At 58.4% G+C, this 27,811-nt stretch overlaps 2 protein-coding genes across 2 annotated transcripts in view; both read left to right on the top strand.

Moving 5' to 3' along the window:
* IGSF21 (immunoglobin superfamily member 21) overlaps window positions 1-10,255 on the top strand; it is a 44,232-nt gene extending 33,977 nt beyond the window's left edge. The window contains exons 4-10 of the mRNA XM_066203036.1: window positions 3,254-3,372; window positions 3,743-3,858; window positions 4,044-4,491; window positions 7,357-7,442; window positions 8,365-8,557; window positions 8,647-8,685; window positions 10,006-10,255. Coding sequence (XP_066059133.1) covers window positions 3,254-3,372; window positions 3,743-3,858; window positions 4,044-4,491; window positions 7,357-7,442; window positions 8,365-8,557; window positions 8,647-8,685; window positions 10,006-10,079 — 1,075 coding nt within the window. The 3' untranslated portion in view covers window positions 10,080-10,255. The remainder of the gene's footprint in view (window positions 1-3,253; window positions 3,373-3,742; window positions 3,859-4,043; window positions 4,492-7,356; window positions 7,443-8,364; window positions 8,558-8,646; window positions 8,686-10,005) is intronic.
* Window positions 10,256-15,304: 5,049 nt separating this feature from the next.
* KLHDC7A (kelch domain containing 7A) lies at window positions 15,305-17,884 on the top strand. Its single transcript, XM_066203253.1, has one exon. The coding sequence runs from the start codon at window positions 15,305-15,307 to the stop codon at window positions 17,882-17,884; it is 2,580 nt and encodes an 859-aa protein (XP_066059350.1).
* Window positions 17,885-27,811: the final 9,927 nt, after the last annotated feature.

The raw sequence follows: 27,811 nt of genomic DNA, 5'->3' as shown, positions 1-27,811 counted from the left end.
CCTGTCTCCCGTCCTTGGGAATACCAAACCGAGCCGGTCGGGCTCCAAAATCCGCGTGCAAATCCCAAGGAATCCTTCCCGAAGGGATGGAGTGGGATCAGAGCCTTTCCCAAGCGCTGGAACGGGAGATTCCCGATCCAGGCGTGGATAATCAGAGGCTGCAACAGATGGCGGAGGCTCGGTTGGAAGTGTTGTATCCATGGGAAGCAGGGAATGTTCACTTCCAGGGGGATCCATGGAGCGGAAAGGCAGCCAGGGGCTGGGAGAAGGGAAAAGCCGAGCTGGAATCCCCCGGGAAGGGAAAATTCCCGGAGCGGGATTTTTAACCTGAGCGCTCCGTGAGGGAATCACGCCAATCCACACGGGATGGGTGAGCGGGATGAGGCTGCCGGAGAGGAGGAGGGATCTCCGGGAAAACAGGAATTCCGCCCGGCAGAGAGGAGGATGGATCTCCGGGAAAACAGGAATTCCGCCCGGCAGAGAGGAGGATGGATCTCCGGGAAAACAGGAATTCTGTCCGGCAGAGAGGAGGATGGATCTCCGGGAAAACAGGAATTCCGCCCGGCAGAGAGGAGGATGGATCTCCGGGAAAACAGGAATTCCGCCCGGCAGAGAGGAGGATGGATCTCCGGGAAAACAGGAATTCCGCCCGGCAGAGAGGAGGATGGATCTCCGGGAAAACAGGAATTCTGTCCGGCAGAGAGGAGGATGGATCTCCGGGAAAACAGGAATTCCGCCCGGCAGAGAGGAGGATGGATCTCCGGGAAAACAGGAATTCCGCCCGGCAGAGAGGAGGATGGATCTCCGGGAAAACAGGAATTCCGCCCGGCAGAGAGGAGGATGGATCTCCGGGAAAACAGGAATTCTGTCCGGCAGAGAGGAGGATGGATCTCCGGGAAAACAGGAATTCTGTCCGGCAGAGAGGAGGATGGATCTCCGGGAAAACAGGAATTCCGCCCGGCAGAGAGGAGGAGGGATCTCCGGGAAAACAGGAATTCTGTCCGGCAGAGAGGAGGATGGATCTCCGGGAAAACAGGAATTCCGTCCGGCAGAGAGGAGGATGGATCTCCGGGAAAACAGGAATTCCGCCCGGCAGAGAGGAGGATGGATCTCCGGGAAAACAGGAATTCTGCCCGGCAGAGAGGAGGATGGATCTCCGGGAAAACAGGAATTCCGCCCGGCAGAGAGGAGGATGGATCTCCGGGAAAACAGGAATTCTGCCCGGCAGAGAGGAGGAGGGATCTCCGGGAAAACAGGAATTCCGCCCGGCAGAGAGGAGGATGGATCTCCGGGAAAACAGGAATTCCGCCCGGCAGAGAGGAGGATGGATCTCCGGGAAAACAGGAATTCTGTCCGGCAGAGAGGAGGAGGGATCTCCGGGAAAACAGGAATTCCGCCCGGCAGAGAGGAGGATGGATCTCCGGGAAAACAGGAATTCCGCCCGGCAGAGAGGATGGATCTCCGGGAAAACAGGAATTCCGCCCGGCAGAGAGGATGGATCTCCGGGAAAACAGGAATTCCGTCCGGCAGAGAGGATGGATCTCCGGGAAAACAGGAATTCTGTCCGGCAGAGAGGAGGGTGGATCTCCGGGAAAACAGGAATTCTGCCCGGCAGAGAGGAGGATGGATCTCCTGGAAAACAGGAATTCTGTCCGGCAGAGAGGAGGATGGATCTCCGGGAAAACAGGAATTCCGCCCGGCAGAGAGGAGGATGGATCTCCGGGAAAACAGGAATTCCGCCCGGCAGAGAGGAGGATGGATCTCCGGGAAAACAGGAATTCCGCCCGGCAGAAGGAGCGATGGTGCTGGGATGCTCTTCCCCACAACAGCGGGATGGCGCTGCCAGCTGGGAAGGTGGAATGTTGCTGGAAAAGCAGGAGGAGGCTTCTGGGCAGTGGGGTGGGATTAATGGTGCCGCCTGGAAATACGGGATGTCTCCAGCTGGAGCGGTGGGATAACGCTTCTGACTGGAATTGTGGGATGCTCCCCACATCCCAGGGAGCTGGAGAAGTGGGTGATGCCGTCAGCTGGAATGGTGGGATGTCTCCAGCTGGAGAGGTGGGATGATGGTCCCCACCGGAAAGTCGGGATGTCCCCAGGTGGGAAGTGGGATGCCGCCAGCTGGAAATGTGGGAAGCTTCCAGCTGGAGAAGTTGGGATGATGCTTCCGGCCAGGAAGGTAGAAAGCCGCAGACCAGCGAGGAGGAATGGGACCAGCTGGAGAGGTGGGATGGCGCTGCCTGGAAATGTGGGATGCTCCCAGCTGGAGAGGCAGGATGGCGGTGGGATGGTGCCAACTGGCACCGTGGGAAGGGATGGGTTGGGATGGTGCCGGCTGGAAATGTGGGATGGTGCCGGCTGGTGAGGCGGGGTGCTTCTGCTGCATGGACAAAAAGATTGGGACGCTGCCGGCCAGAAAAGTGGGATTGTGAGGAGCAGAAAAGAGGGATTCTGAGAGGAAAAGTGGGATTCTGAGGAGAACTGTTGGATGATGAGGATCAGAAAGGTGGGATGGTGGGGAGCAGAGAGGTGGGATGGTGAGGATCAGAGAGGTGGGATGGTGAGGAGCAGAACTGTGGGATGGTGAGGATCAGAAAGGTGGGATGGTGGGGAGCAGAGAGGTGGGATGGTGAGGATCAGAGAGGTGGGATGGTGAGGAGCAGAGCGGTGGGATGGTGAGGAGCAGAGCGGTGGGATGGTGAGGAGCAGAGAGGTGGGATGGTGGGGAGCAGAGCGGTGGGATGCTGCCGGCCAGGTTTCCTGCCCATCTGCAGCCTGAGCCCTGTGCAGCCTCCCGAGCGTTCCCAGCTCCGGCAGCCCCCATCCTTTGGCACAGCTCCTCCTCTCCCGTTTTTCTCAAACCTGTCTAAAGCCTCCGGAATACGGGCGGAGCGATGAGCGCTCCAGGTTCACTGGGAATTGGGGATTTGCTCCTTTTGCTGCGCTGGGGCGGCCTGGCAGCGCCTGTGCCAAGGTTTGCCGTGGGCGCTCCGTGGCCAGGCCGCGTCCGCGGGCCCGGATTTGTGCTCCCATCCACGTCTCCTTCCCATAACGCAATTCCTTGTCCCGGGAGGAGCTGTCAGTGCCGGGGAACTGAGGCTGCCAAAGCATTCCCCAGCTCCGCCCGCAGCCTTTAGAGCCAGTAAGGGTTTATTGATCCCTGTCCAACGCCGCCGTATCCGGGTGCCGAGGGATCAATCCCACGGGAAAACGGGATGGGGATGGAGCGGTGAGCGCCGTCCCTCCTGCGCAGCCTTCCCGAGGTCCGGATTTCGGACAACGGTCCCTACGAGTGCCACGTGGGCATCTACGACCGGGCCACGCGGGAGAAGGTGGTGCTGGCCTCCGGGAATGTCTTCCTGAATGTCATGGGTGAGCACCGGGATCGGGATCCAGGGAAAAGCGCTGCGGGGTCTGAGGGTGCGGGAACAGCGGGGATTGGGATTGGTCGGCTATCCTTGGGGGGTAGGAATGGGGTGGGATGGGATGGGATGGGGATGGGATGGGATGGGATGGGATGGGATGGGATGGGATGGGGATGGGATGGGATGGGACGGGACGGGACGGGACGGGACGGGACGGGACGAGACGGGATGGGGATGGGGATGGGATGGGATTGGGATGGGGATGGGATGGGATGGGATGGGATGGGATGGGATGGGGATGGGGATGGGGATGGGGATGGGGATGGGATGGGGGGTGTAGAGGACTCCACGCTGACCTCCCGGCCGTGCTCCGGCAGCTCCCCCGACGTCCATCTCGGTGCTGGCCGCGGACACCCCGGCCCCCTTCAGCCGCTACCAGGCGCAGAACTTCACCCTGGTGTGCGTGGTGTCCGGCGGGAAACCCGCGCCGCTGGTGAGCTCCCGGCGGGATCGCCCCTCCGGCCGACACACGGAACACCCAAACACCGCCATAAAACCCGCCGAATCCACCTGCTCATCCATCGGCCCAAATCCCATCTTTCCGCGGAGACCGCGGGGAGGAGCTGGGACGCTGGGGACACCGCGGCGTCACTCACCGTCCCCTTTGTCCCCCTCCAGGTGTACTTCAAGAGGGACGGCGAGCCCATCGAGGCCACCCCGCTGCCGGAGCCGCCGGCCGGCGCCAGCAGCTGGGCCCCCCGCAACCTCCTGCACCGCGACCTGGACGACACCAAGCTGCCGAAATCGCTGGCTGCCGAGGGCCAGCTGGGAATGGGGAACCCCTTCCCCACGGCGGAGCCGCCGCGCGGGCTGGCGGCCGAGCGCGATTGGGTGACGGAAAGCATTCCCGAGACCGTGGTGAGCCGGGAGTTCCCGCGCTGGGTGCACATGGCCGAGCCCATCTACTACTTCCGGCACACGCACGCGCCCGTCAGCGACGGCACCGTCGAGGCGCGGGCCACGCTCACCTGGACCCTGAACCCGCAGATCGACAACGAGGCGCTGTTCAGCTGCGAGGTCAAGCACCCGGCGCTCTCCATGCCCATGCAGTCGGAGGTCACGCTCGGTAAGCCGAGGGATTTTGGGGGACTTTTCCGGGCGTTTCGGCACGTTTGGCGATTTTAGGGGATTTTTTTCTTTTTGTTTTTTTTTGCTTTCCTCTTTTCATTTTTTGGACGGTCGCTCCGGTTTTTGGGTTTTTCTATTTTTTGGCTTTTCTCTCCCATTCTTGCCCTTTCCCCCCCGACTTTTTGCCTTTTTTCCCCATTTTTGGCCTATTTTTTTTTTTTTTTTTGCTTTTCTCTCTGGCTTTGGCCTTTTTTTCCCACTTTTTGGCTTTCCTCTCTTCATTTTTTGAACTTTCTCTCCATTTTTTGGGTTTTTTCTCATTTTTTTGACTTTTCTGTCCATTTTCTGGCTTCCCCCCCCCCTTTTTTGCCTTTTTTCCCCATTTTTGGCCTTTAAAGTATTTTTCTCCTTTTCTCTCTGTTTTTCTCCTCTTTTCCTTTTTTGTTGTTGTTGTTTCTCCTTTTTATTTTTTGGCTTTTCTCTCAATTTTGGGGGTCTTTTTTTCCTTCTTTTTTTTCCCCCAGCTTTTTCTTCTTTTCCCCCATTTTTTAGTTTTTTTTTTTTTAGCTCTTTTCCCTCCATTTTTTTTTTCTGGGCTTTTCCCCAGCTGTTTTTTTGGTTGCCGTTGTTTTAATTCCACGTTTTGCTTCCCTTGCACTCTTTTCTCTCTCTCCATTTTGTCCTTTTCCTTTTCCTTTGGGGTTTTTCAGGCATGCGTGAGGGTCCCACGGGGCTGCGTCGGGTGAGATGTGGTGCCGAGGCGCCACGAAACCTGGGATGAGAGGAGGGATCTGGGATGTCCGTCAGGCAGGAGAAGGGATTTTCCAGGTGTTCGTTGCCCCCCAGCCACGGGCAGTGTTCAGGGTGGGGCCTGCTGGGATAAAAAGGATTTTTGGGGATTCTGTGTCGGGTGTTGGAGCTGTTCCGGTCCCAGGAGATCCAAGGACATCCCATGACCCTTATTGGGCCACCACAAAGCTCATCCCAGTGGGAATTGCCAGGGAAGGAATTCCCAACTTGGCTCCTGCCCGTGGAGCTGTGACAGGTTGATGGGATTGAATCCAGGGAATTTGGCTCCCCACATTTCCAGGCTCCTGGGAGAGCAGAAGCTGCTGAGATGACCGTGGGATCCATGGGTCCTTCACCCTGCCTGGGGCTCCTCTCCCGGCTCCCGCTGGAAGAGGCTGAGCTCTCCACGGGGTTTTCCAGCCTCAGGACACTCCTCTGGAAAGGCTTTCCCGACCCCGAGCCAGGTGGAGCAGCCTGGGCTTCGCTCCTGGCCAAGTGGAGCACTTGGCTCCTCACCATCTCCCGGAGAGCTTCTCCTCGGCTTCCCGACATCTTGACATTAAATCTCCTCCCCAGCATCCAAAACCTACTACGGAAATCCTGCATTTCCCCACGTCCCGGAGCTCTTCGGGTTTAGATCCAAGGCCGAGACCTCGCGGCTTTGCTGCTCTTGGCCGGGAGGTCCAAGACCGGAGTTGGCACGGCTCAGCCCACGTCGTCCCCTGTCCCCAAATCCACGGGTCTCCTTGTCCCCAGAGGTGTCTCTGCAGCTCCTTGGGTGCTCATCCACTCCCGTTTTCCAGGCACCATCCCAGCAGATCCCAGCTAACCCCTTCCCTACATCCATAGTATAAATGCACATTATATATATCTACATAAAATATAGATGATTATCTATATCTTTATATATTATCTACGTAAAATCTAGAGATATAAATAATCTATAGATTATTTATTTAATATAATAATATAATTATATAATTATATAATAATATAATAATATTACATTCTATTCTATTCTATTCTATTATCATATATTATATTATATTATAATCTATAGATTATTAATAATATATAAATAATCTACAGATATCTATATAAAATATAGATTCCCAATAAAAGGGAAGACGTTCCCAATAAAAGCTGCACTCTCCACGCCACCAACCCAAGAGCTGCCTCTTGGTCCCAACCAGGGCAGGGTGGGATCATCCTCAGCACGTCGCGCCTGGTCCTGCTGCAGAGGGCCCCATCCCACGTGGAAAGGACCCCCCGGGGCAGGGATGGCCATTCCAAGGGCTTCCAGTGTCCTCCAGCACAGCTCCCGGGTGGCTCTTTGTCCCTCTGTGTCCTGCCGGGGTCGTGTCCTTGTCCGCTTTGTCCCATCCGTGACAAAGCTGACACACCCAAAGCACATCCCCGCTCCTGCCCAATTCCCTTTCTCCTGCCATGAAAGTCCCGGAAGCTCCTGGGTTGTCCCATCCCACCTGGGACATCCACACAAGCCCAGGTGGAAGCAGGAGCAGATCCTGTGTGGTGTCCCTCCGTCGCAGTGGAGGAGCGTCCCCGGTCTGGCATGGAAAAAGGGATTCCCGGTTTTTTCCATGCCTTCCTTGGGATTTTATGCCAGCCAGGCTTTGGGGTTGTCTCCTGTGCCAATAATGATCCTGGGCGAGACTCACCAAGGCCACAATTTTTTGGGAATGCTCCTCTGAGGCGTCCATCTCCATGGCTTCAAACCAACCTGATCCTTCTTGGCCATTTTTTTCCGAGCAGAGAAGGGTTTGGTCGGGAAATAACTCCTTCCCATCAATCCACCCCATCCCAGCCATCCATCAGCCTCACGCTTTTCCCGCTCTCCCGCCCGGGGGGTCCTTCCCTCCCCGTCCATCCATCCATCCATCATTCCCGAGTCTCTCAGCCCGGCCATCCATCACGGAGCCGTCACCTCACCCCCCGGGGCTGCCACCCCTGGCCGGGATCATCCGTCAAAGCCTCGTTAACCCCTCCAAGGGCAGCCCTGGCACCGGGAATGTGGCGCGGCGCTGACGGCTCCTCCTGTCCCCTTCCCCGGCAGTTGCTCCCAAGGGTCCGAAGATCACGATGACCCCGACGAGGGCGCGCGTGGGGGACACCGTGCGGATCCTGGTGCAGGGCTTCCAGGTCAGCGTTCCGATGGACGGCCTCGATCCGAGGATTTGTGGGTTTGGCTCGGTGGCCTTGGTGGCATCACGGTCCCCACGTTGGGATGAGGTGGCCGAAGTTGCGGCTGTTCCACCCTGGAAGGGCCCATGGACAGTTTGGGTGGGGCTTGGAGAAATCTGGGATAGTGGAAGGTGTCCCTGCCCATGGCGGGATGGGTGGGACTGGGTGGAGCTTAAAGGTCCCTCCTAACCCAAAGTCAAACCTAAACCCAGGCTCAGACCCAGACCCAAACTCAATCCCAGACCCAAACTCAAGCTCAGACTGAAATCTAAACACAAACCCAGACCCAAACTGAGGCTCAGATCCAAATTCAAGCTGAGATCCAGACTCAAACCCAAACCCATAGTCAGACCTAAACTCAGACCCAAACTCAAGCTCAGACTCAAACCTAGGCCCAAACCCAAACTCAAACTCAAACCCAGACTCAGACTCAGACCCAGATCCAACCCCAAACTCAAGCTTGGACTCAAACTTAAACCCCAACCCAAAATCAAACCTAAACCCAAAATCAGACCCAAACCCAGACCCAGACCCAAACTCAGGCTCAGACCCAAACCCAGACTCAAACCCAGACCAAAACTCAAGCTCAGACTCAAACCTGAACCCAAACTCAAACTCAAACCTGAACCCAAAGTCAAACCTAGACCCAGACCCAAACTCAATCTCAGAGTCAAACCCAACCCCAAAGTCAGACCCAAACCTAAACCTAAAGCCAAACCTAGACTCAAACCTAAACCCAAACCTAAACTCAAACCTAAATCTAAACCCAAACCCAAACTCAAACCTAAACCCAACCTCAGCCCCAGCTGGATCTGCTGATCTCACCTCCAGCCTTTCCCGTCCCCGCTCCCTCTCACGCTGCCCCCCGTTGTCCCCGCAGAACGAGGTGTTCCCGGAGCCGCTGTTCACGTGGACGCGGGTGGGGAGCCGGCTCCTGGACGGCAGCGCCGAGCACGACGGGAAGGAGCTGGTGCTGGAGCGCGTCCCGGCCGAGCTCAACGGCTCCATGTACCGCTGCACGGCCCAGAACCCGCTGGGCTCCACCGACACCCACACGCGCCTCATCGTCTTCGGTACGGCGCCGCCGCCGCCGCGCCCGCCGCGCACCCCCGCCCGGCTCCTCGCCCCTAAAACTGTCTCTCTGCTGTTTGTTTCCCCTCAGAAAACCCCAACATTCCCAGAGGACCAGAAGACTCCAACGGTGAGCGGTGCTGGTGGCACCGGGGTTTCCGTGGGAATGCTCGGGGAGGGAAGGGCCGGGCAGGGAGGGGCGGGGCGCGCCTTGGCCCAGAGCCTGGGCCGCCTCTCACTCCGAGCCCTCAAACGTCTGCTCAAACGTCTCGCCTCGCCCTGTCCCCAGCTCTTGCCCGTCCTTCCTTGAGTCATCCCAAGCCCCTTCTGAAATGTCCGTGCCTCGTTCCAGGCCATTTTCCATCTCCTTGCCTCATTCCATGTCCTTTCCGGTCTCCTTGCCTCAGTCCAAACCCTTTCCCATCTCTCCTTGCCTCATTCCATGTCCTTTCCCATCTCCTCACCTCATTCCATGTCCTTTCCCATCTCCTTACCTCATTCCATGTCCTTTCCCATCTCCTTACCTCATTCCATGTCCTTTCCCATCTCCTTGCCTCATTCCATGTCCTTTCCCATCTCCCACCTCATTCCATGTCCTTTCCCATCTCCCACCTCATTCCATGTCCTTTCCCATCTCTCACCTCATTCCATGTCCTTTCCCATCTCCTTACCTCATTCCATGTCCTTTCCCATCTCCTTGCCTCATTCCATGTCCTTTCCCATCTCCCACCTCATTCCATGTCCTTTCCCATCTCCCACCTCATTCCATGTCCTTTCCCATCTCCCACCTCATTCCATGTCCTTTCCCATCTCCCACCTCATTCCATGTCCTTTCCCATCTCCCACCTCATTCCATGTCCTTTCCCATCTCCCACCTCATTCCATGTCCTTTCCCATCTCCCACCTCATTCCATGTCCTTTCCCATCTCTCACCTCATTCCATGTCCTTTCCCATCTCCTTGCCTCATTCCATGTCCTTTCCCATCTCCCACCTCATTCCATGTCCTTTCCCATCTCCCACCTCATTCCATGTCCTTTCCCATCTCTCCTCACCTCATTCCATGTCCTTTCCCATCTCTCACCTCATTCCATGTCCCTTCCCATCTCCTTGCCCCATCCCAAGCCCTCACCCATCTCTCCTTGCCTCATTCCATGTCCTTTCCCATCTCTCACCTCATTCCAAACCCTCAGCCACCTTTCATTCCCTCATCCCAAGCCCTCACCCATCTCTCCTTGCCCCATTCCCAGCCCTCTCCTGTGTCCTCAGGGATATCCTCACACCAGAAGCGGCCCCGCAGACGCTCCCACCCCATCCCTCATCTCCACCCGACCCCACCCAGCCCCTGGGGGCTGGATCTCCCTCCCAGCCGGCGGTGCCCCCGTCCTGCTCCAAACCCCAGCGTCGGGAAGCGGCTCCGGGAGCTCCTGATCCCGTTTTCCTCCTCTCCAGGTTCACTTCCCGGCCACCGCGGCTTCAGATTCGTTTTGGCGCTCACCCTGACAGTGATCCTGGAGCTCACGTGAAGCTTCACCGCCTCTCCCTTCTCCTCCTCCACCTCCATCCGGCTCCTCCCGGCATTCCTGCCTCCAGCCACCGGCTCTCCCGCTCTTTTTTTTTTTCTATACTCTCGACAGTCTCGGTCTCTTTCCGTGTCTTGGCTTCCTCAGACGATTGAATTAAAGGGAAAAAGGAAAACCACCTCTGCGAGAAGGTCGTAATTCATGGTTTACCTGTGCTGGGATTCCCAGCTCTGTCTCGGGGTTCCCACCTCCATCTTGGGGTTCCCACCTCCGTCTTGGGATTCCCAGGTCCACCCTGGGGTTCCCAGCTTCATCTTGGGGTTCCCGGGTCTGTCTCGGGATTCCCAGGTCCATATTGGGATTCGCAGCTCTGTCTTGAGATTCCCAGCTCCATCTTGGGGTTCCCACCTCCGTCTTGGGATTCCCAGGTCCATCTTGGGGTTCAAAGTTCCATCTCATGGTTCCCAGCTCTGTCTCGGGGTTCCCAGCTCCATCTTGATGTTCCCGGGTCTGTCTCACGGTTCCCAGCTCCGTCTTGGGGTTCCCAGCTCCATCCTGAGGTTCCCAGCTCCATCTTGGGGTTCCCGGGTCTGTCTCGGGGTTCCCAGGTCCATATGGGGATTCCCAGCTCCATCCTGAGGTTCCCAGCTCCATCTTGGGGTTCCCGGGTCTGTCTCGGGGTTCCCAGCTCCGTCTTGGAGTTCCCGGGTCTGTCTCGGGGTTCCCAGCTCCATCTTGGGGTTCCCAGCTCCATCTTGGGGTTCCCGGGTCTGTCTCGGGGTTCCCAGCTCTGTCTTGGGGTTCCCAGCTCCCTCCTGGGGGCTTTGCAAGGCCTTGGAAGTGGGAGCAGGAGGCTTTGAGGATTCAAGGACCAGATTTTCCCTGGAAAAGCCCAAGTGCAGCATTCCCACCACCCCGAGGTGCTCCGGGCCTCGTCCCCCCAGGGGAGGACCCGCACGTGTCCCCAGCCCTGCCGAGGCCGCGGCGCCGGGAGCCCCAGAGCCGTGGATCGCTGGGTTTATCCGGCGGGATTCCGGCCGTGCCGCTCGTCCCGGGCTGGCTGAGGAATGACAAGTGACAGGCGGCTCCCGACCCCAAATGTCAGCGCTCACACTTGAGCGGGCAGCGCGTCCCGTCGGCACCGGGGCCCTGGTGGGCAGCCGTCCCCATGGAAACGTGGCCATTCCCACGCTGCCCATCCCGGGATGGCTCCAACCCCGCAGAATCCAGGTGGTTTCCCCCCGTCCTGGAGGTTTTCCAGGCTTGCTTTTCCTCGTCGTGGAGCGCCCGGCCGTGAGGATTCCCGGGGGGAAAGGATCCCAAGCATGGGGCGCTCCCGAGCCTTTTCCTCTGGGAACTCTTAATCCTGGAGGATTATCCGGCAGCCGAGTGGCGCCTCATCTTCCCAAAGCCCCGCACGAGCGCTTTGCATCGTTATTACCGTGATGATTAATTATTATTAAGCAGATTCCAGCCCTTCCCCGCTCCGCTGCCAACCTCGCTGCTTTCCCAGCCTCGGGGGAGCCGAACGAACCCACGGCAGCTCCAGAGCTCCTTCCCATACCAAATCCCGGAGTTTTATGGTTTGGATTGGGAGCAATGGGATCGGGACCGGCTGGGATGTGTGGGAGGAGGAGCAGCGGCGCTTGCCTCCATCCCGATCCCATCGGATCCGCGTTCTCACTCCACGGATGAGGAGAAAATCTTGGGTTGGTTTTTTTTTTTTTTTTTTTTCCAGAGGGAGCGTAGTTTCTTCAGGAATTCTCCCCGCCTCAGTTTCCCCCCACGCTCTGGAAAGCCCTTTCCCATGGATCCTTCTCGCCTTCCTCGGGGATGGGAGCCGCTCCAGCGGCCTCATCCCGCCGTAATTAAACAACCGGCAGGATTAACCAGCCATTAGGCTTCCTCGCCTGGAAAAACGAGCGTTTCCAGCCGCCGGAAGCTCCATTTAAATGCAAATGCGGCGGGTTTAGCCCAGAGCCGTGGAAACGAGCAGCCTTCCCGGAACCCTGGAAACGAGCGGCAATTCCAGGGGGCCGCCACCGGCTCCACCGCCAGTGTCACCTCGGGAGCGCCGGGATGTCCCCGGCCAGCGGCTGGGACAGGGACGCCGGGATCAGTGGGCGCCACGCCAGCTCGGGATGCTCTGGGGAAAATCCCTGGGAAAAAGGACGGATCCCCTGGCGTGGGTGGATCAACCGAGGGCTGGCACAGACAGAGGAGTGAGGGGGTTTGGCAGTTTCTCCTCGTTTCCCGAACTCCTGCAGAGCGAGGAACGCCAAAGGATTCCGTCCCCCGGTCCCGCCAGAGGGAACGCCGGGCTCGGTGGGCCTTCAATCCCAAACCCAGCCCGGTTTGGGATGCTCAGGTCATTTCCCAGGGATTCCGGCGTGGCTGGATCGACCAAAGGTTGGCACAGACAGAGGAAGGAGGGGATTTGGGAATTTCTCTTTATTTTGGGGCAGAGCTGCTGCCTGTTCTCCCGAATTCCTGCAAACCGAGGGATTCCATCCCCCCATCCCCCAGTCCCACCGGAGAGATCCATCCACGCTGTGCTGGACCCACCTTCCCCCCCCGTCCCCTCCCCACCCTCTCCCTCCAGGTCACTGCTGAACCCCCCCTCTCCCCCCGATGCCGATCCCGTTGTTCGAGGCGCTGGCAGTGAATAATGCAGGAGGAGGCTGGAGGGGAAAGGAGCGGCTCAGGTTGTTCCATTATTGATGAGAGCTGACAGATCCGCTCCTGACAACCTTCCGAGGAGATCTGATTAGCTCGGAAAGAAAAAGAAAAAAAAAAAAAAAAACCAAACCCAACAAAAAGCCGAAAAAAAAAAAAAACCCGCAGCGCCTTGGCGAGGGGCTGACAGCAGCTGAAAACCCCAAAGGAGCGGCGTTATCGATGTTCCCGAATTCCAGGGGACTTTGAGAAAGGGTTTTAGCAGATCTGGAAGAGGTAATTACGCTCAATTAGAGTCACAAGCGCCCAGACGTCAGCGCCGCTTCTCCCGCTCCCCTCGCAGCGCAGGCAGCGATAAATGGGGATTTATCCCGCGGAATCCGCGGCTTCCTTGGGAGAGCAGGAACCGGGGGTGCTCCGGCCCCGCAGGAAAGTCAGCGGGAGCTTCGCTCGGCGCCTCCCGCGCCTCGCCCCCTCGTTAGCGGGTGGGTTCAGGGGGCTGCCGAGCGCATGAATAATTCATCCTCTTCCTCCTCCTCCTCGCCGGCTCCCGAAGGCCGGGATCTCTGTAGATCCAGCGGGGGATGAAAGGCCCGGCAGGGAGCGGCCAAGGGCCCGGGAGGTCGCGGCGGCCAGACCCTTTCCCAATTAGCCGAGCGCTGGAACGCGTGCCCAGACTCCACACGCGGCCCCGCTCCCCCAGCTCCGGCACCGCCCGCCTTTCCAGGCGGGAGCAATTCCCCTTTTCCCAAGGTTTTGGCCAAGCCGAGCCCCTCCCGGGATGGATTTTGGGGGGTTTTTTTTCCCCTACAGGGTGGAGGAGAGAGGCTGGGTGGGCTTGGCTGGCGCTGATTTGGATGCACGACACTGCCCGCGCTCCAAACCCGGCTTTTAACTGAAATATCTTAATTCCCCCCAAACTCTTCCGCGCTGCATTTCCCCGCAGCAGGGGACAACAGCCCGAATATCCCCCCGAAGCCGTCGGTGGGTCCGTGCTCGCGGCAGGGATGAGCACAGGGATCCCTGAGTGCACAACCAGCCCCGGGAGGTCATTCCTGCGCTCCCTCTCCATCCTCTTCAGGGATATAAAACCATTTTCGGTGTTTGGGACGGGATCCTCCAGCTGAGAGCAGCCCTGGGGGGGTCTGGGGACCCGGCCCCATCCCTCCCACCACGGGAATTTCAGCCGTCCTGGGAATCTCAGCGTCCCAGCCTGGACAGGGGAACACCTCAACACTCAGGGGTGTCAGGGAGGGTGGAGAACCTGCCCCGAGGGGCTTCGGGGGCTCCTCCTCATCCCAAAACCTCAGGAAGCGGCTGGTGGGGATCGGCTGCTCCATCGGGATGAGGTTTGGGAAGTTGAGGACGCCGGGAATGAGTTCCCTGAGCTGCCATCTCCCACTGGAGACCCCTGGCACAGCCCCCTCCCACCGCAGCCACCCACGGGCTGGGACGTGTCACCCCCCCAGGTCCCCCGGGGATCATCCCATAGGAAAATCCCACCGGATTGGGATGGAGCCAGCGGGGAGCGAGTCCCCGAGCGAAAGCAGGAGCTTCCACCCCCGCCCGCCCCCAGTTTGGCTCTTTCTGTCCTCGTTTTTTCCCTCTCTCGGGTGTTCCCCGGGGAGAAGGAGCGGGATCGGATCCCTTTGAATTCCGCTCCCCTGGCGGCGGTGGGAAGCGACGCCGATCCCCAGGCTCCCGCCTCTCCCCCCAGCCACGGCCCAAGTTTTGTTGTCCTGGGGATGAGAATTCCCTGAAATCTTCGGAAGTCAGGCCAGGAGCAGATCCACCACCGGCACCCTCCCAGGGGGAGAACGCAGCCCTGCCGTGCCTCAGTTTCCCCACGGTGACTCCGACCCCTGACACCCCTCGGGAATGACAACTCCCAGCCCGAATTTCTCCCTGCTTTTATTCCTTCCTCCGCCCCTCTCCTCGTGCCGGCAGCTGAGCTCCAGCCTCCATTTCCTCCCCAGCGCCAGCATTTCCCCCCTCCCCGACTCCCCCAGCTCCTTTCCCACCAGCTCCTCATTCCCTCCCTGCCGCTTCCACGGCGGCCTCCGAGAGACCCCACAAGCTCCGGGGCTCTTTCCCGTCAGCCCGCGTTAGGCAGCGAACGAAGGCCGCCGAATTAATTAATCACTGAATTAATTAATCACTGGATCAAGCCGCTGAATTCGTCACCCGAGCAGCTGCTCGGCGTCAGCCCAAAGGGCTCCCGGCTGCCGCTCCCTCCCTTTTCTGGGAGCACCGAGGGATGAGGAGCCTTCGCTGGGCTAAACAAGTTGTTTGGTTTTTTTTCCTCTCCCCTTTTTCGTTGCGTGACCCCTTTAAAAGCGCCGCCAGGGAGAAGCGGCTCCTGGGGGATGTTTGTCCTGCTTTGCGCCCTTCCCTCTCTCTGTTTCCCTGGGCTGCACCTTTCCCTGGAGCCCTGCCCATCCCAAACATTCCTGCCAGCTCTGCCCGCTCAAAGTCACCTTGTCCCAGCCCGCCGCGCTCCGGCCTCTCCCGGCAAATCATTAATCGGCTCCTCGGCATTCCCGCATGGAAAAATGCCCCAGCGCGTGCCCCCGGCCTGGCACTCGGACATGCAGCTGCCCGGGAAGCTGCTCCTGTCGGCGGCCGCGCTGCTGCTCCTGTCCCTGGCCTTCAGGTTTTACAGGAACCGCTCGCCTCCCCCGGGAAAAACCCCGCCGGGAGAGCAGCGGGAAAACCGGGATGGGGATGGGGATGTGAGGAGGAGGAGGAGGAGGAGGAGGGATGGAGGCGACGGGTCTGGGAATGGCCTCGGGGTGCGGCACGCGGCTCTCCGGGAGGAGCGGAGTTTTCCAAGGAGTGAGGAAGAGGAAGGAGAGGAGGTGGGTTCGGAGCTGGGGCTGATTCCCAGGAAAGCCCCGCTCGGTCCGGCCGGCACGGAGAGGGAGTCGGGAAGGGAACGGGGATGGAAGTTGGGAATGAAATCAGCAAGCGAAGCAGGGGTTGAGCTGGGGAAGGATCCCGGCAGCAGGACGGGAAGTGAGCTGGGAAAAGAGCCGGGAAGGGAGCTGGGAAATCCGCCAGGAAGCAAGTCGGGAAGCAGGCTGGGGGTCAAGCCGGGAAATAATCCAGGGAGAAAGGCAGGAAGTGAGCCAGGGAGCAAATTGGTAACGAAGCCGGGAAATGAGTGGGGAAGTGAGCAGGCCAGCGAGCTGGGAATCGAGCTGGGAAATAATCTGGGAATTAAATCAGGAATCGAGCCGGGAAGTGAACAGGGAAGCGAACCAGGAAGCAACCTGGGAAGTGAGCTGGGAAGCAAGGCAGGAATCGAGGTGGGAAGTGAGCTGGGAAGTGAGCCAGGAAGTTTTCTGGGAAGTGAGCTGGGAAGCAAGGCAGGAGTCGAGGTGGGAAGTGAGCCGGGAATTCCGCTGGGAAGTGAGCTGGGCGCTCACGCCCCCGGGGCCGTGTCCGGAGCCCGGGGCAGCCCCGTGGACAGGGACGCCCCCTCCCCGAGCTCCGGGCGCTGCCCAGGGGCTGGCGATGCCCGCTCGGAGGGGGATGGATGTGCCCAGAGCACGGAGCCCGCTGGAGCCGGCGGGAGCCGGGAGGGCAGCGCGGGGCCAGTGCGGACCCTCAGCGTCACCTCCAACCTGGGGCTGCTGCTGACGGCCAGCGAGGCGGGCTCCGACACCTCCTACTGCTTCTCCTCGGTGGCCAAGATCCAGGTGGAGGAGAACTTCATCCCGGAGCGCCGCGACAAGGACAGGGACAGCTCGCCCGGGCCCGGCCTGCGGGGCAAAGTCTACGACTACTTCGTGCAGTCCGTCTCCGAGTCGGTGTCCAGGCGGACGGCCTTGCCCTTCGTCCCCGCGGGGACATCCCAGCGCCGGGCAGAGCCGCAGAGCCCCGGAGCCCAGCGGGAGAACCCAGCTTTGGAAAATCCCCATCCCAGCAGCTCCACAGCTCCGCAGGAGGGCACGGAGAGCCCTCCCGAGCCTCCTTCTCCCGGCTGGACGGACAGCGCCCTCGGGGTCGCCCCCCAGCTCCCTCTGCCCGGTGGGGTTCCAGCTGCGGGGCCGGAGCCGTGCCAGGTGCCAGCCCCCGGCCAGGTGCACCTGGGGAACTGCTGCGAGGTCCTGCGCTGGGCCAAGGCGCGGCAGCTGCGGGCGCTGCAGGACTCGGCGCTGCAGGTGATGAGCCGGCACCTCCTGCAGGTGCTGCGCTCCCCGGCCGCCTACGGCCGCCTCAACGCCGGCGAGCGGGAGCTGCTCCCGGCGCTGCGGAGCCGCGGGCGGCCGCGCCTGGTGGTGGCCGACGTCCCCCCGGCCGAGCCCGGCCGCCGCCGCGGCCGCCTCTGCTACTACGACGAGGACGGCGACCGCTGGCGCCAGCTGTGCCGGCTGCCGGCCGAGGTGTCGGGGCGGGGCTGCGCCGTGTGCTCCATGTTCAATTACCTGTTCGTGGTGCCCGGCTGCCCCGCCCGCCGCGTGCTCTGCTACGACCCCCTGGGCGACAGCTGGCGCGACGTCTGTCCCCTGCTCCAGGCGCGGCCGCGCTGCCAGCTGGTGGCCCTGGACGGTCACCTGTACGCCATCGGCGGCGAGTGCCTGGCCACCGTGGAGCGCTACGACCCGCGGCGGGACCGCTGGGCCTTCGCCGCCGCCCTGCCCCGGGACACCTTCGCCGTGGCCCACGCGGCCGCCGCCTGCGACGGCGACATCTACGTCACCGGGGGCACCCTGCGCTCGCTGCTGCTGCGCTACGACGCCCGCGGGGACAACTGGGCCGCCAGCCCGGCCGTGGGCGACAAGGACAGGACGGCCGAGCTGGTGAGCGCCCACGGCTTCCTGTACCGCTTCCAGCTGCGGCGCGGCGCCGGCGGCACCGATGTCACCGTGTCGCGTTGCAGCGCCAGCGCCGGGCTGTGGTACCGCTGCGGCAGCCGGCTCCTGCCCGAGGGGGCCGCGCCGCGCTGCGCCGCCCTGGGCGGCCTCGTCCACTGCCTGGGCCGCGGTTTCCACCTGCGCTTCCTGGCCGACCCCGTCTCGCCGCGCTTCGGGGCCAAGGAGCTGCGACCCTTCCCGGAGCCCCACGGGAGCCTCCTGCCCGCCGTGCTGGTGCTGCCCGAGGAGGGCGCGGCGCCACCGCGGCCCTGACGGGGCCCCAGGGAGAGGTGGCAGCTGGAGAAGGAGCCCCCAGCGCGAGTTGGGCGATCCGAGCCTGCCACGGACCTGGCCTGGAGGAAGGAGCAAAGCCTTGGATCTGGACTGTTCCCACTCCTCGGGATGGAGGAAGGGCTCAAACCCTTGGATCCGGGCTCTTCCCACTCCTCGGGATGGAGGAAGGGAGCAAACCCTTGGATCCGGGCTGTTCCCACTCCTCGGGATGGAGGAAGGGCTCAAACCCTTGGATCCGGGCTCTTCCCACTCCTCGGGATGGAGGAAGGGAGCAAACCCTTGGATCCGGCCTGTTCCCACTCCTCGGGATGGAGGAAGGGCTCAAACCCTTGGATCCGGGCTGTTCCCACTCCTCGGGATGGAGGAAGGGCTCAAACCCTTGGATCCGGGCTGTTCCCACTCCTCGGGATGGAGGAAGGAGCAAACCCTTGGGTCCGGGCTCTTCCCACTCCTCGGGATGGAGGAAGGGCTCAAACCCTTGGATCCGGGCTCTTCCCACTCCTCGGGATGGAGGAAGGGCTCAAAGCCTTGGATCCGGGCTCTTCCCACTCCTCGGGATGGAGGAAGGAGCAAACCCTTGGATCCGGGCTCTTCCCACTCCTCGGGATGGAGGAAGGGCTCAAAGCCTTGGATCCGGGCTGTTCCCACTCCTCGGGATGGAGGAAGGGCTCAAAGCCTTGGATCCGGGCTCTTCCCACTCCTCGGGATGGAGGAAGGGCTCAAACCCTTGGATCCGGGCTCTTCCCACTCCTCGGGATGGAGGAAGGGCTCAAACCCTTGGACTGTGCCCGGAACCGCAGCCCGGAGGCTCCAGGAAGAGCCGGGCGGAGCCGGGCGGGCTCGTTTGCTCAGGGCAGGTTAAACAGGGCCGTGTTTGTTTGGGTGGCGGCGAATCCCGGATTTCCGCGGGCTCCAGCTGTCCGGGCGTCCCTCGGGACCTGATTTAGGAGCGGATTTAGGCCCGGCTTAGGCTCCAGGCGGTGAACATTGACCCGGACGCGGCCGGGCTGGTTTCGGGTGGAGGTCTCAGGGAGGTGCCACCAAAGCTCCACCAGCACGGCTGGGACACCTCCCCGCCCTGGTTTGGGGGCAGAGTTCGGGGCTGGCCTCCTTATCTCTTATCTCGTTATCTCTCACCGCGGAGCGGAGCTCTCGGCATTTGCTCTCCGTGTAAAGCGGCGCCGGCGCTTTGGGCACAGCCGGGCCTGAATTAAAGCCGACGTTCGGCGAAACGAGCCCCGCGCCTCGTTTTAAGCCCAGCCTAATAGGAGGCAAGAGCGCGCCGCGTGTTCGACACCGCTGATGAGGCGCGGCCGGCGGCTCCGGGGCGGCGAGCGCCGCAGCAGCGCTCCGGAATTCCCTTTTCCCGGGTTTTCCGGGAACAGCGCTCCCTCATCCCCTTGTCCCGGGTTTTCCCAGCTCGGACACTCCCGCATGCCCTTTCCCCAGTTTTTTTCAGGAGCAACGCTCCCACATCTCCTTTTCCCAGCTTTTCCGGGAGCAGTGCTCCCTCATCCCCTTTTCCCAGCTTTTTCAGGAACAGGGCTCCCTCATGCCCTTTTCCCAGGTTTTCCCGGCTCAGACATTCCTTCACCACCTTTTCCCATTTTTTTCGGGAGCAGACGCTCAGTTATCCCCTTTCCCCAGGTTTTCAGGGAAATCAATGCACAGTTATCCCCTTTTCCCGGTTTTTTTTTCAGGAGCAGACTCTCACTTCTCCCCCTTTCCCAGCTTTTCCGGGAAATCGCTGCTTATCCCACAATTCCAGAGGGGCTGGGGGAAAGCTGGGGTGAATCCCGCCCAGTTCCACCTCCCACTACCCCAGGCTGCTCCAGCCTGGCCTTGGACACTCCCAGGGATGAGGAATCCAGGGGTTTTTTTGGGAATTTTGCTGCTGCTCGGGGCGGTCTAGGAGAGCCGGGGTTAATGTTCTCCCGGATGAATTCCTGGCACTGCCCGGAGCCTCCGGCCCAAGGGCAGGGAACCTTGGGAGGCCGCGTTAATTAATGGACTCGGGGCCGCGTTAATTAATTAACCCGGGGCTGCGTTAATTAACAAACCTGCCCAGGCTCTCTGCATCGCTGCTGGCGGGGGGTGGGTGGGTGAGGGACATCCTTCCTGTCGTGGGAGAAGAAGGAATATGTTGGAGGATTTTTTGGGGGATTCGTGGAATTTCCCAGCTGAAACATCCCAAAAAAAGAGACTCTGGGATGTGGGAGGGAGAGAGACTCCCAAAAAACGCCCCAAAAAAAGGGACTCTGGGATGTGGGAGGTGGGAATTCCAGCCCGGCAGGAGCGGGATGATCCCTCTGGAATGGCCCCGGGGCGGGTGGGAATGGCTGGGATGAGGGAAAGGGAAAATAAAAGGAAAAGGACAAATTCAAAGTCACGCTCAGACCTGGAGGTTTTCATCCCCACTCCCAAATCCCAAAGGTTTGGTTTGTTCCCTGCTCCCGAATCCCAAAGTTTTGGTTGGTTCCCTGCTCCCAAATCCCAAAGGTTTGGTTTGTTCCCTGATCCCGAAACCCAAAGTTTTGGTTGGTTCATTCCCTCCCAAATCCCAAAGTTTTGGTTGGTTCCCTGCTCCCAAATCCCAAAGGTTTGGTTTGTTCCCTGTTTCCGAATCCCAAAGTTTTGGTTGGTTCCCTGCTCCCAAATCCCAAAGGTTTGGTTTGTTCCCTGCTCCCGAATCCCAAAGTTTTGGTTGGTTCCCTGCTCCCAAATCCCAAAGGTTTGGTCCTTTCTCTGCTCCCACATCCCAAAGGTTTGGCTCATCCTGTGTTCCCAAATCCCAAAGGTTCGGTTCATTCCGTGCTCCCCGATCCCGAGAATTTGGTTCATTCCCAGATCCCGAATGTCTTGGTTGGTTCCAGCTCCCAAATCCCGAAGGTTTCATCCCTGTCCAGCTCCAGCCTCCTTCCCCCACCCCGGGGCCATTCCAGAGGGATCACCCCGCTGCTGCCGGGCTGGAATTCCCACCTCCCACATTTTTTGGGATATCTCACCCGAGAAATTCCACCAATCCCAAAACCTCCTTCTTTCCGCCCGTCGCTATTTCACTCCTCGCCCTGGCGTCACCTCTCGCTCGCGCTCCCACATTCCTGCTTTTCCCACGGCAAATCCCAGGCGTCGGAGCATTCCCAACCCCTGGGAAGGCGCAAACCCCTCCTGTCCTCATCCCAAATCCCAGATTTCTTTCTTTTTTTTTTTTTTTTTTTTTTTTTTTTTTTTTTTTTTTTTTTTTTTTTTTTTTCCCTTTCCCTGTGACCGCTGCGAAGGAGAATTCCTGGCTGGGTGGGAACGAGGCCCTGGAGCCCTTCCAGAGGACATTGGATTGTTTTTCCATCCCGGGAAAGCTTTCCCACACATCCCGCCTTTCTCCCGGCGCCGGTTGGTGTTTCACCTTGCCTTTAACCCCTTCCTGCCCGCCGAGGCCGCATTCCCGAGGGACGAGCTCCAAGGACGGGCCGTGGGCGGCGCTCCCTCCCCCGCTCCTGCACTCTCCAAGATTAATTTTGGGAAGCATTTGGAAGATTAAAAACCGCCCGGCGACGTCCCGAGCTTCTCCCGCCGGGAAGGACACGCGGGCCCGGAGCGCCCGGGAATGACTTGGGGATGAGGGAAGGGGGAAATGATGGGAAAAGGACAAACCCAAACCCACGCTCGGACCCGGAGGGTTCATTCCCTGCTCCCAAATCCTGAAGGTTTGGATTGTTCTCTCTTCCCAAATCCCGAAGGTTTGGATTGTTCTCTCTTCCCAAATCCCGAAGGTTTGGATTGTTCTCTCTTCCCAAATCCCCAAGGTTTGGATCATTCCCTGATCCCAAATCCCCAAGGTTTGGTTCGTTCTGCGCTCCCCAGTCCTGAAGATTTGATCCGTTCCCTGATCCCAAATCCCAAAAGTTTGGTTGGCTCCCTGGTCCCAAATCCCCGAGGTTTGGTCCTTTCCCTTCTCCCAGATCCCAAAGGTTTAGATCATTCCCCGCTCCCCAATTCCAAAGTTTTGGTTTGTTCCCTTCTCCCAGATCCCGAAGGTTTGGATCATTCCCCGCTCCCCAATTCCTAAGTTTTGGGTTGTTCCCTTCTCCCAGGTCCCAAAGGTTTGGATCATTCCTGAGGGTTTGCTCCTTTCCTTTCGTTGGGATGTCCTGGATTTTCACGGGAAGGTTGGAAAAGCGGCCACAATTTCCCGGGACGAGGGTTGGGAATGCTCGTGGTGCATCCCAGTTAACTCCACGACTTCCCCCACGGATCCTTCCAGGTGTATCCAAGGATAAACAACCAGAAGATCCTCTGGGAGTGGGGTTTTCCCTGGAATCCATGGATCCAGGGATGGGAACTGGGAGAGCTCTGGGATCCAACAGGGACGGCAGCTGGGACTCCTGAAATTCTGGGAATCCCTGGAATTCTGGGGGCTCTCCCTGTTCCCATCCCTGTTTCCAGGGAACAGGAGAAGTTCATTCCAGGACAATTTCCGCAGCTCCAGCAGAATTCCTGGCGCATCCCCGGCATCTGGGCGCCCCCGGAGCCGCCTCAGCATTCCCGTCATTTCTGCTTCCCAGCTTTTTCCCTCCAATCCTGCTTCCTCAGCTCCTTCCCTTCCGCTCTGTTTTCCCTGGATTTGCTCCCGGGAAGAGTCAGCAAAACCGGGCCCGGGGAGCGGAAGAAAAGCTGAGTTGGCTCCGGGAGCTCGGCGGGAATTCCGGAGGAGCTGGGGGTCTGGAAAATGGCCGGGAAAAGGGGCTGGAATGGGGCTGGAAAGGGGTTGGGAAAGGGCTGGAAAAGGGCTGGAAAAGGGGCTGGAAAAGGGGCTGGAAAGGGGCTGGAAAAGCTCTGGAAAAGGGGTTGGGAAAGGGCTGGAAAAGGGGCTGGAAAGGGGTTGGGAAAGGGCTGGAAAAGGGCTGGAAAAGGGGCTGGAAAAGGGGCTGGAAAAGGGGTTGGGAAAGGGGCTGGAAAAGGGGCTGGAAAAGGGGTTGGGAAAGGGGCTGGAAAAGGGGTTGGGAAAGGGCTGGAAAAGGGCTGGAAAAGGGGCTGGAAAAGCTCTGGAAAAGGGGCTGGAAAAGCTCAGGAAAAGAACTGGGAAATGGACTGGAAGAGGGGCTGGGAAAGGGCTGGAAAAGCTCTGGAAAAGGGCGGGAAAAGGTCCGGGATTCCCAGGCACTGCCGGATCCCCCTCATCCCACTCCTGGAGCTCCATCCCATTCCTGGAGCAGGAGCCATCCCTGGGATCGTTATCCCTGATGCCAAATCCCGCTGGAACGGGATAGGAATGGGATGAGGTGTTCCCAAAGGATCACGGAATATCCTGGAAGGGATCCCCAGGGATCAAATCCAGCTCCAGGCCCTGCTCAGACATCCCAAAATCTCGCATTTCCCGGTGCTCCCGGAGCTCCGGCAGCCTCGGGAATGTTCCCATTCCGTAGGGAGCCGGATGGATCCCGAACCCTCCGGAAGCAAAAACTTTTCCCCAAAATCCAACCCAAATCTCCGGGTTACACCAGAATCCGGGGAATTCAGGGAATTTCCATCTCCATCCATCCAGGAATTCTGCCGGAGTCCTCCCAGCACAGTGCAAGGACCGGGAACGGCCCGATCCAGAGAAATTCCCACATTTCCTGCGCCGGGATGTGACTCCCAGGGTTTTGATTCCCTAAAAACCTTCCAGAGGTGCCGGAAATCCCGATCCTGGAGAAATTCCATAAAAATCCACCGAGGCGTTTGAGCTGAATTCCAGGTTTTTTACGCGCTGGGAATTTTGGAGCTGGAGAAGGAGGATGGAATTCTGGGATTTTCCTTTCCTGGCGGATCCAGATTTTCCAAACCGGCTGGAGAAGGGGATGAAGAATCCCAGGGATTTCCTGAAGATCATCGGGACCCTAAGCCCAGAATTTGGGATTGGCTGGATCCCGGTTTGGGGGATTTCAATGGAGGATTTTCCCTAAAACAGGAAAAACCCGGGAATGAGGAAAGGAGGGGGGAAAAAAAATCCAGGAGCGCAAGAATCCGCAGGAATTTTCAATGGAAGCTGAGCCCCAAACGGAGCCTCCAAATTCCCAAAATTCCCTTTTCCCGAGTTTTTTTTTTTTTTCCCGGGGAGTTGCTGCCATCTAGCGGCTCCTGGTTGAAAAACATGAAAAAAACGGGATTTATTCCCGGTTTCCCCGCATCATTCCCAACTTCCAGCATCGCCATTCCTTTGGCTTTTCCAGCGGGTTTTTTTCCCCCCTGCTTTATTTGCAGCTTGGATCTTCCCGGAATTTTGATTCCTAGATTACATCCAGCCTTTTCCCAAGATTTTTCATCCCGACAAAGATCAAGATTTATCCCGGGAAAAAATCCCGGCAAAGGCTCGGATGCTTCCCAGGGAAAACTTGGAAGCCACAAAACATCCTTGGGGCTCAGCTGGGGAGTAAAATTCCCCCCAAATCGCAGGAATTTGGGAATTCCCGGCTCCTCATCCCAGCAAATCCCTCATTCCCGCATGGACGTGGAGCAGGATCCTCGTTCCTCCCATTTCCCGCCCCATTTCCATGGGAAAAAGCTGAAAATTCCATAATTTCGGGGGTTTGCCCCAATTTCTGCTCTGTCTCCATCTCAGCTGCCCAAAAGCGCTTTGGGAACAAGGAAACATCCAGAGAAAAACGGGAATTTTCCTCCCCCTCCTCTCTGGGATGCACCCGGAGGCTGTTTTCCCAAAATATTTTCATTCCCATCCATCCTGGATTCTTTTAATTCCCGGGGGAAATCAGGAATGGAAAAAAATTCCATGATTTTTAAATCAAGCTGAAATCGAGGGATGGGAATTCCCAGGGAAAAGAGAGCTCGGGGAATGAATAAGGGGCAGCCAAAAAATGGGAATTCAAGGCGAATTCCTGGAATTTTTAAGGGGAAAAAAAGAGATTTATTCCCGATTTTCCCAGATTTTCCTGGAGGTTTTCCATTGATCTTCCCCCGGATCCATCCCGGCTCATCCTGCCGGGAGCGGCTCCGTGTCCAGGGAATGCCAAAGTCTCAGGGGGTGGGAAAAGCTGGAATTCCAGCAGCCTTTGGAACAATCCCCTCCACAGGAAGAAAGTCGGAATTCCTGAATTTCCCTGGAGGCAATTGGAATTTCCGGGATTTATCCCGAATGTGCCGGGTTTCCCTCCGAGGGAAGAGCACAGGCCAGGTTTCATCCCAAAATCCCGCAGGACAGGGAGAGGAAAGCAAGAGGGAAAAGTGGGAATTCCGGTGGGAAAAGTGGGAATTCCAGAGGGGGCAAAGTGGGAATTCCAGCAGCCTTTGGAAAAATCCAAGGGAATTCTGGGATCGAGGCAATTTTTAGAGCCCAAAGGAATCTTTTCCCGCGGGATCGTTTCTCCCGTTTCTCCTCACGCCGTGGGATTCCCTCGGGATCCAAATCCAGCTCTGACCCTCTGGAAAACCCTGGAGCGTGAAGGACTCCCAAATTCCTGCCCGCGGGCATTCCCTGGGATTCCAGGGGGAGGACGATCCCTAAAAAATCCCGGGAAATTCCATCCTTAAGCCCTTCCCACCGCTCAGTTCCAATGGAACGATCCCAGTTCCAATGAAATTATCCCGGTTCCGGAGGAAATTGTCCCAATTCTAATGGAAATGATCCCAATTCCAGTGGAAATCATCCCCATTTAACTCAGATTCCCGATTTTCCCAGCCCCGAACTGGGGCTCCTGGCCCGGGTGCTCATCCGGGATATTCCTCAGCACAATCCCGGAATTATCTGGGCTGGAAGGGCTTTATTTCCTTTTTAATTTCCTTTTTAATTTCCTTTTTCATTTCCTTTTCATTTCCTTTTTCATTTCCTTTTTCATTTCCTTCGGTTGATTTTCCTATTTCCTGTTGATTTCCTTGTCCCTGTCCCTTTTATTTCCCTTTTCATCCCCTCTGTATTTCCTTTTTCTCATTTTCTTTTCCTCTCCTTTCCCTTTCCTTTCCACTTTTCCTTTTCTTTCGCTTTTTCATTTCCTTTTCCGCCTGTTTATTCCCTTTTAAATCCCTTCTTCTTTTCTTTGTTTCATTCCTTTCTCTTTTTCATGTCCCATTTCCCTCTGAATTTCCCGTTTCAGTTCCCATTTTAGCCCCTCCCAGCTCTCCCACAAATTCCCATCCCGAAGTTTTTTCCCTGGTTTAACCCCTCCCATCCCACGCCAGCCCTGCACCCCGCTCATCCCAGAAAATTCCACCATCCCCTGGTTTAATTGAAGATTTTCTGCATCTCATCAAGAGCCTGACTCTGAAGGAACTCCCGGATTTCCAGGAGGACACGGAGCCTGTCCCGGCTTTCCTGTGGGATTGGAGCCATTCCCGGGTTTCCACCCAAGCAGGAGCTCCGGGGGATCCTGGCTGGGCTCAGAAATTCCTTGGAGATGTTTTTCCAGCTGGGAGCAGCTCCCAAATCCAGCTCCAGAGGGGTCCAGGTGGCCGGAACCTTCCCGGGGCTTTGATGATTCCGGAGCTTTGTGAGCGGCGGAGATTTGGGATCACCTGGAATGGAGAGATCGTCCTGGAGATCTCCAAATATGGATCCAGCCCCACATTCCAGCGCCGGCAGGGATTTGGGATCACCTGGAATGGAGAGATCGTCCTGGAGATCTCCAAATATGGATCCAGCCCCACATTCCAGTGCAGGCAGGGATTTGGGATCACCTGGAATGGAGAGATCGTCCTGGAGTTCTCCAAATATGGATCCAGCCCCACATTCCAGTGCAGGCAGGGATTTGGGATCACCTGGAATGGAGAGATCGTCCTGGAGTTCTCCAAATATGGATCCAGCCCCACATTCCAGTGCAGGCAGGGATTTGGGATCACCTGGAATGGAGAGATCGTCCTGGAGTTCTCCAAATATGGATCCAGCCCCACATTCCAGCGCCGGCAGGGATTTGGGATCACCTGGAATGGAGAGATCGTCCTGGAGATCTCCAAAGATGGATCCAGCCCCACATTCCAGTGCAGACAGAATCCTGGGATCCTGGAATCCTGGAATCCTGGGATCCCGGGATCCTGGAATGACGGGATTGCCCTGGTGTCCTTGAAAGATGGATCCAGTTCCACATCCCAGTGCAGACAGAATCCTGGGATCCTGGAATCCTGGAATCCTGAAATCCTGGGATCCTGGGATCCTGCAATGAAGGGATTACCCTGTTGTTCTCCAAAGATGGATCCAGCCCCACATTCCAGTGCAGACAGAATCCTGGGATCCTGGAATGACGGGATTGTCCTGGTGTCCTTCAAAGATGGATCCAGCCCCACATCCCAGTGCAGACAGGATCCTGGGATCCTGGGATCCTGGAATCCTGGGATCCTGGGATCCTGGAATGAAGGCATTGCCCTGGTGTTCTCCAAAGAGGGATCCAGCCCCACATCCTGGCACAGGCGGAGATTTGGGAACACCTGGGATGAACTGACGGGACGGTCCAGGATGAAGGCACGGGATTGTCCTGGTGTCCCCCAAAGATGGCTCCAGCACCAGATCCCGGTTCAGGCAGGAGTTTGGGATCACCTGGAATGATGGGATTGTCCTGGTGTCCCCCACAGCCACATCCAGCCCCACATCCCGGGGCAGATTCCCATGGACTCCTGGATCTCCGACATTTTCCCCAAGGCCCCTCCACGGCTCTTTGGAGGGAATCGGGGATAAAACCCTGGGAAGGCCAAGGGAGCTCATCCTGGAATTCCTCCCTGTGGATGTTGGGACCTTCCCAGTCCCAGGACAATCCCTTCAGCAGGTCCTTCCCAATCCCAGCTGCCCCATGCTCCAGGATCCTTGGAGTCTGCTGGATGCTCAGGTCCCACTTGGAGCTCCCTGGAATTCCTCATCCCTGACATCCGGGTTTTTTATCCCCGCCAGGGGCGGGAGGAGCCGGGGTCTCATCCAGGCCGTTGGAAGGG

This window comes from Chamaea fasciata, unplaced genomic scaffold (assembly GCF_029207755.1).
Source record: "Chamaea fasciata isolate MVZ Bird 193981 ecotype frontalis unplaced genomic scaffold, bChaFas1.0.hap1 SCAF_23, whole genome shotgun sequence".
In the NCBI taxonomy this organism is placed as follows: Eukaryota; Metazoa; Chordata; class Aves; order Passeriformes; family Sylviidae; genus Chamaea; species Chamaea fasciata.
The sequence above is the reverse complement of the archived record's forward strand: the minus strand, read 5'-3'. Positions and strand labels throughout refer to the sequence as shown.